The sequence below is a fragment of the Mauremys reevesii genome, linkage group 3 (assembly GCF_016161935.1).
Source record: "Mauremys reevesii isolate NIE-2019 linkage group 3, ASM1616193v1, whole genome shotgun sequence".
NCBI classification, from domain to species: domain Eukaryota; kingdom Metazoa; phylum Chordata; order Testudines; family Geoemydidae; genus Mauremys; species Mauremys reevesii.
This window is the reverse complement of record NC_052625.1, coordinates 3,673,359-3,691,845: the sequence shown is the minus strand read 5'-3', so window position 1 is coordinate 3,691,845 and position 18,487 is coordinate 3,673,359. Positions and strand designations below refer to the sequence as shown.

General features: G+C 50.6%; 1 protein-coding gene across 3 annotated transcripts in view; it reads right to left on the bottom strand.

The window, feature by feature from the left end:
• Window positions 1-18,487, bottom strand: part of TTBK1 (tau tubulin kinase 1) — a 158,981-nt gene that overhangs the window by 81,153 nt on the left and 59,341 nt on the right. For all 3 annotated transcript variants that reach the window (XM_039530539.1, XM_039530540.1, XM_039530541.1), the window contains exon 3: window positions 10,903-11,050. In XM_039530539.1, coding sequence (XP_039386473.1) covers window positions 10,903-11,050 — 148 coding nt within the window. The remainder of the gene's footprint in view (window positions 1-10,902; window positions 11,051-18,487) is intronic.

Sequence of the window (18,487 nt, the reverse complement as noted above, 5' to 3'; positions counted from 1 at the left end):
ACAACAAAGGGGAAAAATCCAGCTCTGAAGAGGGTGCCACTCAGGTTAGGCAGGGAGGGGGGAAGGAGGTCAGACCAGGCTGGACAGAGCCTGGAACCAGAGATCCCCCATGTCTAGGAGAGGTGGAGAGAGTCCAAGGAGACACTGGTGCTGGACGGTCACAGCCAGGCTCCAACGTTTCTCCTTGGATCCGAGCACTGAACATGCTACCAGCAGTCAGAGGGCCATGAAGCCTGGTGGTAGCCCTGCCGCATCCATCATGGTCCTGGAATCTCGAGATGCTGTGGGACCCTTTGGCACTGGAGCGTCGCACCCAGGCCTGGCTTCTACTGCTGTCAGGACCAGGAGAGGCTGCTGCCTGCACTGAGGAGCCCTGAGTTCTGACCCACAGTGCTTCTATCTCGAGCAGAACTGACCCAAAGGGGGAACTTGCCTCACCCCGGGTCCTGGTTCCAGATCAAGAAGTAGGTGTCAGTTTGGGCAGAAGAGCCTTTCCCCTGGCCCCCTAAAGAGGGGCTGAGAGCCAAGGACAGGGCCTTATGGTTCCCACAAAGGCCTTCCCTCAAAACTCAAGGGCCAGTAGGTCTCCTCCTGTAGGAGTGGTGCCTATAGGAGATTCTGTCTGCTCCGCCTGGCCTTGGGGCAAGGCCCTATGGAGAGAACTGTGCTTCCCCTAGGCAGGCAAAGTAGAGGGTGTGACCTCCTCACAGACAGCCCCCTGCTCGGAGTCAGGCAGATGGGCTACGGGATCCCGGCAACAGCACCGAGAGTCCTGAGGAATGCACTAACATCACCGACTCCACTGGAACCTTCCCCGTGACTGTGCAGGTACAGATACGGGCACTAGAGAGTGCTGATAAAACGGGAGAGCTGCGCCGGGGCTGCGCACTGCCGCCAGGCCCCTCTCACACCCTTGTGTCTGGAGAGCGAGAGGCTGTGAGGGGGAGCGTGTAGGCATTGAAGGGGCTACAGGACACCGCCTATTAGTGGGAATGTGCAGAAGCCTCCCCAAGAACCACCATGTAGCTGGCAGCGCGGCATCCCAGCTACAACACCGTATCCATCCTAGACAGCCACCTCTACTGCCTTCCCTTCAACAACTCCTTGTGTATATCGATTAACAAATCCTGAGCCTGCTTCCTCCTCTCCCCATTGGGCTCTCACCAGCTCCATGTTGCCAGCCTCTACCCCATCCCTCTCAGGCCCTCTGCCACACCCTCCTGCCCTCTCCACTGCTGCCAGCTGATGGACTGCCTCTCGTCTGGCCAGGCGTCACTATGGACACTGGGAGAAGCAGCAGAGCCTGACCCCAGGACAGTAACACTTTGCATCGCTAAGGCACAATCTAAAATCTTTCTAAAACAGTCCACCAACCCCCTACAACTTAGCCCCTTCCTGTCCCCCACCCCTTCACATAACTCTCAGAAATGACTATCTGTGCCACACGAGTATTCAAGGATTTCCCTCCCTGCTTTGCATCAATAACTCAATCACAGCCTCTTCATTCATTCACAATTGTCCAAATCTCTTGATTACTTTTCTTCAGCCACATTACCCCGCGGAATTTCACACCCCTGTTCGTTTACTAGAGTGCATTCTCCCCCGGATGTATCTGTGAAAGCCCTTGTTAGACCTTGTAAGCCCTCTGGCAGCGCCATTTCAGCCTGCCTCGTTCACTGACCTTTCTTGTTCCCTCTCAAGCCTTAACTGGCTCTTTACTCAGTTTGCTTCCTTTCTTTCCCCTTTTCAGCAGTGGCATTTCCCCTGCCCGGTCCCTCATGACACCACACTGGCTGTTGCTTGCCCCTCGTGCTTTCTTTCACATGGATTGCTTTCCACACTGCTCCCCGCTGCGCTGTGGTAGCAGCCGCCTCCCCGGCCAGACATAGTCACCTCTTCCCTGTTAGCTTTAGGGCCGTTGCAAGTGCATAACTGAGGGCAGAATCGGACTCAGGGTTTAATTCCTTATCATTTACTGTACTGAAATCTCAGACCCTTGCCCATGCCACCAGACTGTAGGCAGACCTCACCCAGCCTGGGATGGGTGCTACCAAGCTTGCTTATCCCCCTGACATGATCACTCAGACTCCCCTTGGCGGCCCAGGGTGGCGTCTCCTCTGGCTGGACTCTCTCTATTTTGGGGATCACTGAGTTCAGTTGTATTTGTTACCTAGAGGCCAGACGGCCCTTCTCCCAGGAGAAGCTGTGGGAGAGGGACTGGGATCTGGAAGGCATTTCAAGGTCTTTCCTTAGGATTGTTCGGTCCGGAGGTGAGCAGTGGCAGGCGGCTCCCCTTCCTGCCAACTTGGCAACAGCTCCGCTCTCAAACCCAGCAGACTTCGGGGGAGCTGCCAGGGGCACAGGGGTGTGTGCACCAGGCACTTTGCCTCTGCCCCAGCTTGGAAGCCCAGCCACTTAGCAGCATCGTTCCGGCTCTCCACTGCCCCAGGGCCCGCCTTGGGAGCGGAGGGTCTCCACAATCCTGAGTGGACTCTGCCAAAGATACCACCTCTCCCAGAATACACTCCCACAGGGACTCCCCAGCCCCGGCCCTCCTACCGCTGCCCAGGTGCGGGGGCAGGGACATGATGTGGAGGGCTGAGCTGACCTGCCTTCCCAAGGACATTAAAGCACTCCATTAACAGAGGAGTGAGCTGTTCTGAGTGTGGTCCGTGGACTGACGTAGGGGCTGGGCATGGGCAGAGGCTGGGCGGGGCACCGTGAAGCGCTTGCTGTTACGCACAGCCTGTTGGAACCGGACACAGAATAGAGAGATCTCTTGCAAGTTCCTTAAGCACCGAGGCCCAGCTCCACAAAGGGACTTAGACACCTGAGTCCCAGGTTAGGTGCCACTGAGATCTCCAAGGCCCTCACTTGGCTGCCACCTACCCCTGTAGGTCCCTAAGTTCACTCAGTGCCTAAATGTTCAGGGTAAAAGTTCCCTCTGCCCCTGCCTCTGGGCACGCGCTCTGCTGCCTCCCGGTAGGCATCCAGGCCCCTATCTCCTGCCTAAGCCCCACTGCGATTCACAAACCAGGGAAGGCAGGTGGAGGAGCACCTATCTCACCCTTGAGGCCAGATCCACTTGGTGTCCTCTGATCATGCTTACTCAAAACCCGGCCGAAGGGGGTGGGGGTGCTCACCTGATAACTTTTAGCTAAGTAGAGCCCTCACCTGGGATGTCAGAGACCGAGGTTCCCTGCCTGATGGGGGAGAAGGGATTTAAACAGGGGTTTCCCCGCTCCCGGGGGAGTGCTCTAACCACAGGGCTACGGGATAGTCTGACGTGGGGCTCCTGCTGGGCCAACTCCATTGCCAGTTTAATGTGTAGAGTGGAACTGAGGCTGTATCCGAGCTAACAGAAACCTCCTATCAGCCCCTTCTGACTTACAAACTCTGCTAATTTCCCCCCTACAAAGCTGGGCCTGACCCCCTCGTTTATCGTGCCAGACTAGCACTGTAAAGCAATCTTAGTCTAAATGAGGCGCCATCTCTTTAAATGGACTCAGTATAATGCAGACAGTCACCTGCCATCAGAGCAGGCTGCAGCAGTCTGACTCCAAAACCCTCCTCCACACTAGCCAAGCCGCGCACCTCTGAGGCCTCCGACATCAGCCAGTTACCCGTTCTCTGCCCAGTCCCCTACCTCTGCCCTGGGTGCTGTCACTTTTCGTTCAGCAGCACCTGGAATTCCCTACGCTCCTCAGCATGGGTTTGGTCATCCCCACCACTGCTCCGGCGCTTTGGGAGACAGCAGCCCAGTCTTCTCTCTCTATCTTGGTCAGACATCTTAGGCCTCATTCCTCACTGTGTAATCAGGGTCACCCGCCTCCTCCACCTCTCAGGTTCACCCCTTTCCCTGCTGTTCTCACAGCCTATTGGGGCACGTTAACCGTCAGTGCCTAAAATCAGCTCATCTTCCAGGGGTGCAAGTTCAGTGAGCAAGATAGTGGCCACTGTGATTATGCCTATACAGCAACTAGACATCACAGCTGGCCTGTGCCAACCGACCCGAGCTCGTGGGGCTCGGGCTGCGGGGCTGTTTCATTGCTGTGTAGACTTCTGGGCTTGGGCTGGAACCCAGGACCTTGAGAGGTGGGAGGCTCCCAGAGCCCAGGCTCCAGCCTGAGCTCAGAAGTCTACACAGCAATGAAAATAGTCCAGCAGCTCAAACCGCCTGGCACAGGCCAGCTGTGGGTTTTTCTCTGCTGTGTAGACGTACCCCGTGTGCAGGCCTTGCATGAACAATGGAAGAAAACAGAAGTAAGGAAACAGAGACTAACAGTGCACAAAGTGTGAATTCACAAGTGGCCTTGTAAATAATACGTAGCTAGTAGATAAGTGATAAGCAAGGTCATGCATGATAAACTCACAGATGCACCATTGCTGACCAGTACATACTGTAGCATAGGGATAGTTCATGATCTATACAGGGATTGACGAGTCTAGATTCCAGCCGAGTGCTGGATTCCAGAGAGCTGCAGGAAATGTTCTCCCAGAACTGGACGACGCACTCTGGATAAGACGAGTGGAAAAGGTCTGAGGGAATCCCAACATTTTGGTGCCAGAACCCAGGATCCCCTTGTCTAAAGCAGGTAATGAGTCAGTGATGAGTCCAGAGTAAACCTGGGATCTCCCTGTCCGGTAATGCACCCCTTTGTGTTAGGCAGCAAGGCTCACAGTAAGGGAAATGGAACTGAAAGGGTTAAAGTATGGGGAAGCCAGTACCTCGCTGGAGGGTTGGATTAAATCCAAGGGCAGAAAAGTGACAGGAGACTGGGACCGGGTGGAAAAATGGAACTCCAGTAAGTGGAGCAACGTTTTAAAAAAATAAGAAGGAAAAAAACATGTTCTCTCCTAAGAAAAATTCCGTAACCTAAGAGAAATAGAGGGCGGTAATTTAGATATCTATGGAAAAGAATTACTGGCAGGACACAGCAAAGGTCTCTTGAATGTCACTGGAGCTTTAAAGAATAAGACCCATGGACAACCATGGAGGAGCAGCAATTGTAGCTAAAGAATATGTGCAAAAAAACTACAAAGGTAAGCTCAAAGCCTGCAAGAAAAATCACTGAGAAATGTGTCACTTTGGGAGATAGGTAAGTGATTTAAGGAAAAGGTCTGGGCAGTTATAAAGGAGGGATTGCACCATTTAACACTGCATAGCTCGGAGGGAACTAAACCGTTGGGGTTGTGGAGGTGTTACAAAGTGGAAGTAGAAGTGTTAAAAGTAGAAGTGTTCAAAAGTTTAATAATAAAACCCAGTTATGTCAGTACAACTCTGGATAGTCACGACTGGTGGAACCCTCAGTCAATGATACAAGGGGGCCAGGTGGTGATTACTGATATGTTTTTGTCCCCAGGAGCCTTTAACAGCCACTCTGAAGGAAAATGAACCCTTTTCTCAAAGTAATGGTCTGTAAATAATAAAGTATAAATGACTGCTGCAGGCAGACAGACAAGATCATTTGACTATGGACGATTTAATCAAAATGACTAAAAACGAAATAGGGATTTCTATATGGCTTCACTGCTTCTGAGTGTACTAGTGTGGCTGTAACCTGGGTACAGTTGTGTAGAAAAATAATTTAGAGCAACACAAGGGGCGCTGATCAACCCAAACAACAGATTGTAAGGGGAAAAAAGGGGGGAAACACGTAGTAAGTTAAAACAGAAATACTGCCAGTCGGAAAAGAAAAAATGGAAGTGTTACAATTAGCTTACTAACGTCTCAGACAGCTGAGACACAGAAGGAAAATAAGGGCATGAAAACAGCTGTAAAATACAATGTGGCTAGGATACAGCAGTTATCAGAGCCCAGGCGAAAAGAGTTCGCCTGTGCAAAGCTTAAATATACAAATCAAATTGCAGTTTAGAAATGTGATGGCATCTGCTCATAATTTGCCATTTACAAAGGGAAGACAGCAGGCGTGTAAAACCATTTTAGGAAAGAAGAAGGTTCAGAAGCTCAGCTGGCAAGGCTAAGCTGAGCAAATTTAAAATATTTATTTGGTCTCAAACTGTTTGCAGCACAGCAAGGGACTGCAGAATTTTTTAAAAAACTGTTTTAAAAGGAAATGTAAAACGTAAGCATGAAATAAATTGGCTTTTAAAAGATTCCACTACAAATCTAGCCAAATCTTTCATTCAGAGTTGCAAAGCTGACCCAAACTCTGTTGGGGCAGCAGCCAACATCTCCTGGCAGCCTTAACTTTGGTCATTAACACGTTGGGCACCTCAATGCTTTTATAATGATTAAACATTTTTTAAAAAATTGGTTATAAATGTTAACTATAAATTAAGTATCAGAGGGGTAGCCAAACAGTACATGAAAATAGGGACTCAAAGGGTGGCCAGAACAAGGATAGATGCTGGATCCCTTTTTCAGTAATAAAGCAACAGCTGAAACAGTGGCAGAAAAATATTAATAATATATGATACACCTCTACCCCGATATAATGCGACTTGATATAACACGAATTCAGATATAATGCGGTAAAGCAGCGCTCCGGGGGGGCGGGGCTGCGTGCTCCGGTGGATCAAAGCAAGTTCGATATAACGCGGTTTCACCTATAATGCAGTAAGATTTTTTTGGCTCCCGAGGACAGTGTTATATCGCGGTAGAGGTGTATATATAATTAAATTGACATCGCTAATATAATGTTATGGCAAGTGAAAAATAGAAATTACTTATGAAAGCAGTAAGCATTCCTATGGAACATGCAGTGTATACAGTGAAAGGGGGAAAAGAAGTGTGAACGTGGTACTTAATTCAAATCCTATGTGTTTTGACAGGAGAAACCAACCCAGAGCCAAGGAAAATCAGTGAAGCCCAACCACCGTTGGAAAGTGCCACCCAAATCCTGTTTTCTTTGAACAGGTTATTAATTATGGATAATGGAGCAACTTCGACTAATGCCCTGCCCATTCACAAACATGGCAACATTTCCTGTTGAAAACTGTATTCAAAAGTCTTGTTTAACTGCGGTGTAAAATAGATGCCGCTACGGGAATAAACACAAGAACTATATGGTAGAGTTTTGTAAGTCAAAACAAACAAAACAAAACAGATTAAAGTGTCTTAGACTGCAAACAGGTCCATCGTTTAGGGTTATAATCTACCGGGGGAAATATTGTACAGAAATGTTCAATTTCATTATGTGTCAGTGTTATTGAATTTTACCAATTAGCAGTTACCTAAAGGATTGTGCCCACTGACGGTTGGGGCAATATGATTAAGAACTGCTGAAAGGACTTTCTGAACACCACTGTCTACCTTAGAATGGTGTAAACTGTCCAAGGGGGAGCAGCGACTACAACAAAAGAAACTGAATAAGACTGGCACAAGAACTGGACTGTTTCCAACTGACATGTCACTCTGAAACCCAGCTGACACTACGATGCTGTGGGAATGTGACCAAGCATTTCGACAGAAGATAGCCACAAACATCTCACATCCACTGAACGAGCAAAACCAAGAATTCATTAAGCTTTGTCAGCTGTATATCATATACATGATATTGTAATGGCTTTCAAGGAAGTACGGGATTGAATCACTGTGCTCCACCAGAGTGCAGTATGGGGGATAAATGCTATACAAAGTAAGACCAGCCTTAAGTAATATGCAGCAAGAAAGCTTGCCCTGTTTTATTGCCACAGAATAGTTCAATATGTAGTACGAAAGAGAGGACACCAGTTTGTTCCGGATAAGGAAATGAACAAAGACCCAATACCATGAAGTTAAATGTGAAGTCACTGTAGCCCATGTGGTGCGGAAGGAGTTTGTTTTGCCTCCTCAAATACTGTTGCAAACAAATGACCAGGCCTGGAAAGCCCCAGCCTTGTTCTGCTGTTGGAACCTGAGAGACACTAAGAGGTGTCCTGTCTTACAGACAGGGTCGCCAGCATGTGGGTTCACTCTGCGGGGCACAGTCTACAGATCGCACAGTATGGCTGAGATAATGGGAAGTTGGTGCAGTAAAATCTACCTATGCTGGGAATGGCAAGTGTTGTATGGTGGCTGATGGGGACCACTTCCGGTATGGACCCAGGGAACGTGCTGAAGTTGTTATGGTGATAGATAAAAACACAATATACAAACTGTTAGGGGATATAGTAACTAAAATATAGGGAAAGTTAAAACTGTAGAAGGCTGCTTTAAAAGTAGGGTAACCATATTTCCCTATGCTGAATACAGGACACCTGGTACAATTACTCATATTCAAGCGAGTTCAACAGCAATCAGTCAAAACTATGCAGTACAAACGTTCAAATTAACATCACGTTGACTGAGCCGCCGTTAAAAAGAAATACTGCGTAGCTGGATTCTTTTTATTTGCCTTTTTATCTTTAAGGCTTTAGGGTTCACACAGGGAGGGGTGACATGCACACTCGACCTCCCCACACACACACAGGGAGAGGTCACACACACACACACACTCCTGCAAACCTCTCTCACACGAGGGGAGGGGTGTGACCGACTGACCTCCCTTCCCCTCCCTGCCTGGCGCTCTCCGCCCACCATGCCTGGCTGGGCCCCTGGGAAGGACCTACCTCTCCCAGTACCTGACGCCACATCTTCCCGAGACAACAAATGGGGGGGCACGCAGGGTCACATGTCCCCCCTCCTCGGATTTCTGCCAGGGTTCACACCAGAATGTGGCCAGCAGCAGCCTTTCGGCACTGTGCGGGAGGGAAGGGACGGGAGCTGCTTCCAGCCGCGGTGGAGAGGGGCAGCGGAGGGATGACCTGGCCCGTGTCCCCCGTGGCTGGAAGCAGTTTGTCCCTTCTTGCCCGCACAGTGTCGAAAGGCAGTTAACACCTCTAGGCTGCTGCTGGCCACTGATGTAACCCAGCCGCCTCCTGTCCCCCTGGCTATAGCGTGGGCAAGAAGGGGTTAAGCCCTACGGATGCATTGTGCACCGGGGCCCAGGGACCCTGACTGCAGGGACTTCAGTGAACCCGTCCAGAGAGGTGGCTCAGCAGGGGAGGGTGCCTAGGGGACGGAGCAGCTCCATGCTTCACCCCGACACAACGGGTGAGGGGTGAAAAGGGTGCTAAACCCCTGCCCAGGGGGCTGCTGTGAAGCTGCAGGTTCGTAGCATGAACAGGTTGGAAATCGCTTCCCGCCACTGCAGAGATTAGCTGAGAGGCGGGAAGGCTTCCCTGTCCCAGTACCGTGCGGGGCTTTGGCACATGCAGGGCTTGGCTCCCCCGGGGCAGAGGGTCCTGGGCTTTGCGGGGGTGCTGGCGCAGCCAGAGGCAGTGGGGGAAGAAAGGAAGGAGCCTGCTGGCCAGGCTGTTGGTGAGCTGAGCGCTCCGACCAGGGGCTGGTTCTCTGCACAGCGCTGGGAGCAGGATGTGCCCCGCTGGGGGGGGGATATGGAGGAGCAGCAGGGCTAGGGAGGGTGAAGGGGCAAAGCAGGGTGAGGACAGTGAGAGAGGAAGCATGTAAATGACCAGTGCGTGGCACCTACCCGCACTCATCAGCCATCACCAGCCGGAAACGGGACAGGGAGTGGGGCCCTGCTGGCCGAGAGCCAGCACACACCGAGGGCTGCACTGAGAGACAAGCAGGGGGAGCAGCTTCCCCTACATGCTGCATCTTCACCCCACCACCAGCCTTACACACCCACCCTCATCGCCGGCCACTGGACCGCCCAGCGCTGACCGCTGGTGGGTGGCTGGCTGGCTGGCGAGCAGGGATCCAGCCAGAGCAGGATCCGTCAGTACCGATGGAGGGGAGACAGAAAATACTGCCCAATTGGCCTGTTTTTAAGAAAAAGTCGGGACACCTGCAGGAGGGCTTAAACTCGGGACTGTCCCTTTAAAAATGGGACATCTGGTCACCCTATTTAAAAGCAGTATTCCTGGATCTTAAAATCCCTGTTCGTACTAGTTAGGTAGTCAAGGCTACTGCATGTGCTATATACAGTAACAGACTTGTAATTCATTTGGCTTAGGGAACAGAAGAACTAAACCCAGGGGTTAGTAAGACACTTTGGAACCGTTGATACCCATCACCCAGCTCATAACCAAACAGTATCATGAGGTAGGCACCATTGCAGGAGCAGTTAACCCTGTGTGGGCTACGAAGAGTAGGAAGCCTCCACCCTGTAGTTCAGACAGTCAGTGTACTTTTAATGGTTGTGCAGTTAGTAACCAACACTGCTGTACTACAAAAGGAAAAAAAGGAGTGGATATGCAGGCCTTGCGTGAACAGTGGAAGAAAACAGAAGTAAGGAAACAGCGCTTAACAATGCACAAAACATGAATTCACAAGTGGCCTTATAAATCATCTGTAGCTAGTAAATAACAAGTAAGCAGAAGAGTCACGTGTGACCAGCTTGCAGCTTTGCTAACTAGCACATCTTGCAGCGTATGGACAGCTCATGATCTATGCAGGGATTGGTTCATAAAATCAGTAAGCCAATCGTAAAGCGTGTGACACAATGTAGAATGTAATGCTCGTGCATTACTCTGTTTTGGACCAGGTATATAAGCTGATTTATAATCATTACTTTGGACTTGCGGTTCACCCTAACCCACCCTGCCACACCTGAGCCTGCTCACCTCGGGTATAGCTTCATGAAATGCCCATAAAGAAACCTCAGTGACACGTCTGGATTCCAGAGACCTGGAGGAAATGTTCTCCCAGGTGCTCTGGATAAGCCGAGTGGAAGAGGTCTCAGACTCTGGAAGCCCAACGCTATGCAGAGCACAACAGAGCTCTGTGCTGAAAAGCTGAATGTCACAAACACACTCTAAGCTAGGCCGAAGGAGAAGGTTAGAGAGACTCCGAGCCAACTTGGCCTCCAACCCTGGCCATGGCAGGGCAATTGTAAGATCACACACACTCGCTGGAGAAGAGATCAGTTGGTTACCAGCTCATTTCCATCTTACCTTGCAGCTTCTTCAGGACAGCCACCTCCATCTTGAGGACCTGCTTGGGCTGCTGGGCTGACTCCACTTTCAGGGCCACATTCTCACGGGTTAGAAGATCCATTGCCTCATAAATCTCACCGAAACCACCACCACCAATCTTCTTCAGCTAAACAGAACACAACAGCAGGGATTAGCACAAGAGACCGTGTCTGTCCATTTACCATCACACAGCAGGAAGGAGCCGGGCACTGCACAGGGAGGTACTGGGCCCATTCCCCAGGCTGCCTGTGACATGACCACCTGTCACAATCAGGACATGAGTGGTCTGAGCTAGTGGTCAAAGCAGGAGTTAGGAGAGTCAGGCCAGGTCGGATACCAGGAGGTCAGAGGACAAACCGAGAATCGAGTGCCTGGAGGCAGGCTACCAAGAGATCAGAATCAGGAGACAAACCTGAGAGCTGAACAACAGAACTGTGGTTTCCGTTTGCCAGAAGCTGGGGATGGGCCACAGAGAATGAATCACTTGACAGTTACCTGTTCTGTTCATTCCCTCTGGGGCACCTGGCATTGGCCACTGTGGGAAGACAGGATACTGGGCTAGATGGACCTTTGGTCTGACACAGTGTGGCCAATCTTACGTTCTTAATGACAACCAGAGTCAGGCCAGGTTGGGATACAAGGGAGCCAAGCCAGGGGAGCAGGAGCACAAGCAACACATTCTCCCAGAGCCAAGCAGATCCCAGCTGTATGGACAACTTCCTGTTCCTGTGCTGGGTTTATACAGAAGCTGTGGACCAATCGGGACCCCCAGCATTCTGCCAGTCTGGTGCCAGGACTGGAGTCCTCTGCTGAGGTTCAGCTGCTGTCTTAGCAGCTGTTAGCAGGTAGCAGATTGGAGCGTATTGCTCCTATGAGTCCCGTGGACCTGGGTCCAAGACCCATGGCCCCCGACACCACCCGTTCGCTGCCCAGGGAGGTACCAGCCCAGCTTCCCAGCCGCTCTGCGATGTGACCCCCCCATCAAAGCACAGCGAAGTATTTGCCCAGCTTCCCAGTCTGCCTGTTATGTGCAATTGAAGAGTGGAGAAGGAAAAGGTCTTTGTGCTCCCTTAATCTAGGGCTGATTTGTGTCAGGCCAGACCCCAGCACAAGTAAGAACAGACTTAAGGCTGCTCTAACTTATGCCAGCTGCCCATCCATTCAACTTCTGGGGATACCCCATTTTCCCTGGACATGGTGAAGAGAAGGCAATTTGCAGGCCATACAGTGGAGCAATACATAACACCAACATCACTAGAGACAGGACTCAGACTCCAGTGAGAACCATCTGGCCTGGGACCGCCAGTTCCTTTCAGCTCCCCTCTATTCAATGGAAAGGAAATAGCTGTTCACCCGGGAGCTTCCCTAGCTCTCCAATAGCATCACTGAAAGTGTGAAGATCAAGAGGGAGCAGGGCATGCTGGGATCAGCCTTCCTGGGCCACTTCCCATATTAATAACACATATATCACACTTCCCAAGACTATCTGATTAAACCTCACCAATCCCTTGGGAGGAAGGTTCATGGTATCCTCATTTTACAAGATGGGGAAATTAAGGCAGGCTCTCAGGGGCTAAATGAGAGCCCCTGAGACTATCCAGTAAGTCAGTGGCAGAATGGGGAACAGCACCCAAGATATCATGACTCCTTGTGTTATTCTCATTCTTCTGTACCTTATAAGACGTGGGATGGGCATAGACTCCATTGCCCAAGTTTGTGTCCTGCACTTTGTCCACCTCTCTCCTAGCAGAATAAATGGATGAGATCCTAGACAGGAGAATCTTTTCCCTCTCTAGCCAGCCTAGTCTTTTTAGACATCACTCGGGGAGAAGGCTGCAGAGCTAACGGGTCTATCCATCAATGCTGCTTCCTTGTTTCACAGACAGTAATGGGAGAGGAAGGCATCTCTGTAGAAACAAGGCCTGGTAACACACAACCCTTGAAAAATACTCCCCTGGGCTCCTTTGAAACAGGCTCTTTAAATCTTGACACTGTTCATGCCGAGCGATCATTAGCATTGCCAGGCACAAGAATAAAACACGACAGAGTTTGTATTTCAGCCTGCAACAAGAACCAACCCATTCTGCTGCTGGACACCCTCACGATCACACCCAGTGCTCTGAGCTCTGCCCTGGATGCCAAGCGTTAAAAAGTCACAATACTATCCTGCCAGCAATCACCAGTCCAGTCCCTGCTCTCATAGGAAGCCCCGTCAGATAACCCCATCTGTAACTTATCAAGATTCATCTTCAAGCTGGTTAGGTGGTTTGCCCTCACTCCTCTTAGGGGGAGGCTGTTCCTCTGATGGCTACCAGGCTGAATTTGCACTCTTTTCTCCATTCCATCCATGGAAACGATCCGCAATGAAATTGTTCATGTCAACACTGAAGTGTCATTGTGGACATGCCAATGACATTAGTGGGGCAGGGGGAGGTGTCCACATCTCAGGCATTATTTCAACGTATCTGCACATGCAGTAAAACCTCTCTGCATTGATTACCTTTGGTTCACATATGGAAGGTTTTCTTTGCAACCACAAGGGCTAGACACTGATTTTTAAGAAGTAAAAGCTTAGATTATGTACAGTCTGAATGTGTCGTGTGGATGTCACAGGGTAGCTGGTCCCTGTGGATAGACCAAGCCCAGTGTCCCTGACCAGAGCAGGTGAATCCAATCCAGCTACACTTATAAAGGGCTGCTGGCGGGCAGTCAGAGGGGGAGATGGACTGAGACAGACTGCACCCTGGGAAGGGGAAGCCAGGGCCTCAGAGCTGACTGAAACTGGGAACCTGCCAGGAGCAGGTATGCCAGAGACCCCGGGGAGGGGTGGCCCTGAAGCCCAGGGCTAAGGAATGAGTTAAAAGTCTGTTTTTTTCTGTTTGTTTGCTAACCTCTGTTAAGAAAACACATCTCCTGGAAGAGGACTGGGCGAGGCAGTGCATGCTTTGAGGCTGGAGAGAAACCTGGGATGGCTACAGTGGGTCACAAACACATCAAGCCGGCGCAGGACAGCTTGTGGCCATGTGTTAGATCTCCTTGCTCTGACGGCTACTACAGGCAGATTTCACTTTTATCCACATGCTGTAGCAAAGAATAACTTTGGTCTCGTTTTCGCTACTGAAGAAAGAAGCTGAGACTCTCAACTGAGTCCCAATATTACCTTTTGGGGGGTTTTTAAAACGACAGCCATCATACTGAGCTATTGGCGTCCCCAAGGGCCAGATTTCCTATCTATTTTTATGGAGAATTCCCCATGGACATAAAAATCGTTGAGACAACCCAGCCCAGAAAGAGTTCAAACCACTTGACTGTGATAGGAACAGAACTAGCTGCATCCTAAAGGTGCTCCCTCCCTCCAGAGCCATGTGGAGGCCTAGCACATGGGCACAGGGAACCTTACACTGCCTCGGTCACTTAAGTCATTTCCTTGCACCATTAAGGGATTCTGCTGTTCCCAGCAGACTGCCAATAAGCAGGAAAAAAAACCCAGCCAGGTGCCCTAGGTGCTAAAGAAACATACACACCAGTGCATTCAGTATCACCACTGCAAATGTAAATGAACTGCTGCCAGCTCCCTGCCCTCCCTTTCTGATCTCTTTTATCCGCTTGGCCTCCTTTCCTCCGGTCCCACTTGATATCTCTTTCACGTACAGCTCTCTACCCAGCCGGTCCCATCACTGCCAGCAATGCTGACATCAGACGTGCAGCGTGGATCCTGTGTCAGCATCCATGGGAGGGCCAGAACTGCCTCTCCGTCTCATTTCAAAGCTGTGCTGAACACGGACTTACTCTCCAGCGACAGCCCCTTTTAATTGCTCCCCGCCTGGCATTTCTATTTAATGTTGTAGCTGGCAGAGCACCTGGAAAGACAGTTTGTATGAAAGACCATAAGCAAAATGAAATTGAAATATATTGCATTTCCCTTTCCTTTCGGCTCTTCCTCCCTGCGGGCCCAATCCTGCCGTCCTTACTCAGACAGGGCTTCCATTCAAAGGGGTGATAAGTAAAAATTGCATGATTGAGTCCCATGGAGCTGGCAGAGAAGAAAAAGGATTTTTGAAAACACCCCTTATTTTGTTCTCTGACGGGTAATCTGCAAAGGAGAACACAATTTGGGTTCAGGACCATTTTGCTTCTTTACAATGAGTAGAGAAGCCCTGAAAGGGAGTTGGGGTTGGTTGGGGTTTGATTTTTTTAAGTTTGTATCTGCTCTGGAAATATCAGGACGCCCGAGTCTTAACCTCCCTGTCTGTGCGGGATGTCTCCTTGTAGGACCAGACAACTGGACAGGGACCTTGCTCTTAGTTGACAGGCTGCTGGATCTTTAACAAAGACATCACTCTTCCCCATTGTTTACTTATATTATTCTATTAGATAGCGCCGGCTAAATGAATGAAAAGCATTTGAAGTGCCCAGATTTCATTCCCTTGCTCTCTGGGAGGACCGTGCTAGTTCTCCAATTATCCCTAGTCTTCTGGCAAAAGCAGGTTAGCCAAGACCTACATTTACCATGTAAAATACTTGCAGAAAAAAGCACAGAGAAGAAAAAATGGACAACAATTCCCTCCCCACTGTAGGGCACCTTTAAGTCTTCACCCTATGCAGTAATACAAAGCATTTTTTACAATGCACAAGGGGCTAGTTTATGCCTGCTGAAGGAAATGTAATTTTTAATTTTCTAACCTGGGTGCGCATAACATCGCAACCTTATTGTTGCATCAACAATTTTGTTGCACTGAAGGTGTTTATTTAAAGTCCATTCTGACAAAGCACTAAAACAAAACATCCCAATGCCACTGCTGTGTCCTCCACTGAATACCTGCAGAGCGGCAGTTTGCAGTAACCCACTACGTACAGCGCTGGTGCCCAAACAACATATAGAGAATAAATGGCATCACACCAAGTGAGGTGCTTAAACAGGCCTGTCCATTTCTGCCCCGTTCGACACACGATAACAAAACCAGGCTGGTCAGCACTGGGAAAAGACAGTCGGTGAGGGGGGAAAGTTTTATTTTCAAGCTTTTAACAGGCTATAAGAAAAACAGACCGTATCAAAGAAACCAAAAGGTGTCAAAGATGCATGTGCCTTATAAGTAGCTAACCCTGGGTCTTTCAAGGCAGAGGAGATGCAGCCAGGAGAGACAGCTGCTCACTAGCACAGAAGTAGGTTCCCTGAGCAAAAATATCAGCATGTCATGGTCCTAATGTGCAGGCCGGGGCTAAAGCATCAGGTCTGCATGTACTTCTAGTCCTCCTGCAAAGCAGAGCTTCCTCATGTGACCTGGGAGTCCCCAACACAGTGATGTCTGACTGAGCCTGTGGAAAACCTGGAACAAGAACTCTTAAGAGGCACGAACTCTTCGGCCCTTCCATTAATCTCACTGGAGTGTTAATGCTAGAGCCTAATGAAGACACTTGACGATCAGCCTTCACTAATTGCTGATCATTTTAGCGAGGCCCTGGGGAAGCGAGGAGGGGGGAAGCCCCTGGTATGGAGCGGGGTGGATTAGGAGTTGCTGAATGGAAGTGGACGCAGAGGAGACACAGCCAGGAAATGGGGAGAGAAACAGAGAGGAGGATGGCAAAGGAAAAGCAAACAGCTAAGACATCGAGGACCAAATGGGCAGGATACTCCACCACTGAGCGATGCTGAGTAGGACAATAAAGTGCTGAATAATAAGTAACGAAGTTTACTCCAGAGACTGTATCCTCCCTGGATCTTTGTGCAAATCTCATGTTGGAACTGGGAGGGACAGACTCAGGGGTGTCCTCTGTGGACTGAGGGGGGAGCAATCCTGAATTCATACAGTGCCTCACAGACCGTTAGGGTTGCCAACCCTCCTGGTTTCGCCGGGAGTCTCCCAGAATCAGGTCCTATCTCCCGGAGGCTACTGATGCCAAACTGGGAGATTTTAGGTGCTAAAAGTCCGGTGGCGCAGCAGGGCTAAGGCAGGATCCCTCCCTGCCCTGGTCCCGCTCCCAGAAGCAGCCAGCACGTATCTGCGGTCCCTGGAGGGGGAGCAAGGGGGTCTCCGCGTGCTACCCCCGCCTTGAGTGCCGACTCCACATCTCCCATTGGCCGGGAACTGCAGCCAATGGGAGCTGCGGGGTTGGAGTCTACATGCAGGGGCAGTGCACAGAGACCACTGGCCCCTTCACCTAGGAGCCTCTGCTAGAGGGATGTGCTGGTCGCATTGGGGAGCCGCCCGAGGTAAGTGCCGCCCCCCTCACCTCCTCCCACACCCAAACTCCCTCCCAGAGCCCAACCCCCTCCTACACCCCAACCCCCTGCCCCAGGCTCAGCCCAGAGCCCCCTCCCACACTCCAAACCCCTCGGCCCCACCCCCAAACCCAGAGCCTGCACCCTCTCCTACACCCCAACCCCCTGCCCCAGAGCCCCCACCCACACTCCCAACCCCTCGGCCCCACCCCCAAACCCAGAGCCTGCACCCTCTCCTACACCCCAATCCCCTGCCCCAGAGCCCCCTCCCACACTCCAAACCCCTCGGCCCCACCCCCAAGCCCAGAGCCTGCACCCCCTCCCACACCCCAACTCCCTGCCCCAGCCCGGTGAAAGTGAATGAGGGTGGGAGAGAGCGATTGATGGAGGGAGGGAGAGGGGCTGGAGTGAGTGGGGGTGGGGCCTTGTAGAAGGGGCAGGAAGGGGCGTGGCCTTGGGGAAGGGGCGGGGCAATGGCTTTGGGTTTGTGCAATTAGACAGTTGGCAACCCTACAGACCATAAGTTAGCAGGGAATTGAGCCCTCTTCAGCGCATGAGTCTGACACCCCTAGCATAGACAGAGACAAGCAAAATGGCTCAGGCGGCCCTGGCCAGAACCACAGCTAGATCCAAAGACAAAGAAGGAAAAATAATCGGGAGCAGAAGAAAGGAAGGGAGGGTTTCACAAAAGATACATTAAAAAGCAACCAACAATGTCCTTTCAGTTAGCAAGGTCCCTGCGAGAGCCGCCAAAACCATTCTTGCACTTCATGGCCTGATATGATGATTGTGAGACAAGGCAACAGCAGCAGCAGCACAAGGGAAACCCATTTGTGCTTAAAATTGAAGGAAAAGATCGTTCAAGGGAGTGAGGTGTTGTCCCCAACCTGTCTCTAGGTATCTAACGTGTGGCCGATTAACAGCTTCATTTTCTGTCCCAGCTCTACACAGAAACGCTAGGGAAGTGCCTGGGATTAAAGTCTCCGGCAGCCTAGACCACTGATGTCTGCATCTCACTCAGCCGATCCCAAGCATAAAAGGAACCGAATACCCACTCCAACAAGGGCTGTCGTCTACAAGATGCAAAGCTGTCTGGGGAGGTTTTTAAAGGATCCAGATTTCAGAACACTCTCAGCCACGCTCCATCAAGGTGCAGCAATGCCCAAGCACTACCTGCAGCCTAAAAAAAACAGGAGTACTTGTGGCACCTTAAAGACTAACAAATTTATTTTAGCATGAGCTTTGACTAAATGAAGGTTTCAAGGTCTTTGGATAGAAAACAAGAGCACCATTAATCACAACGGGAGCAGCAGATCTGAAGCAATTCCAGCTGAGTTGAACACA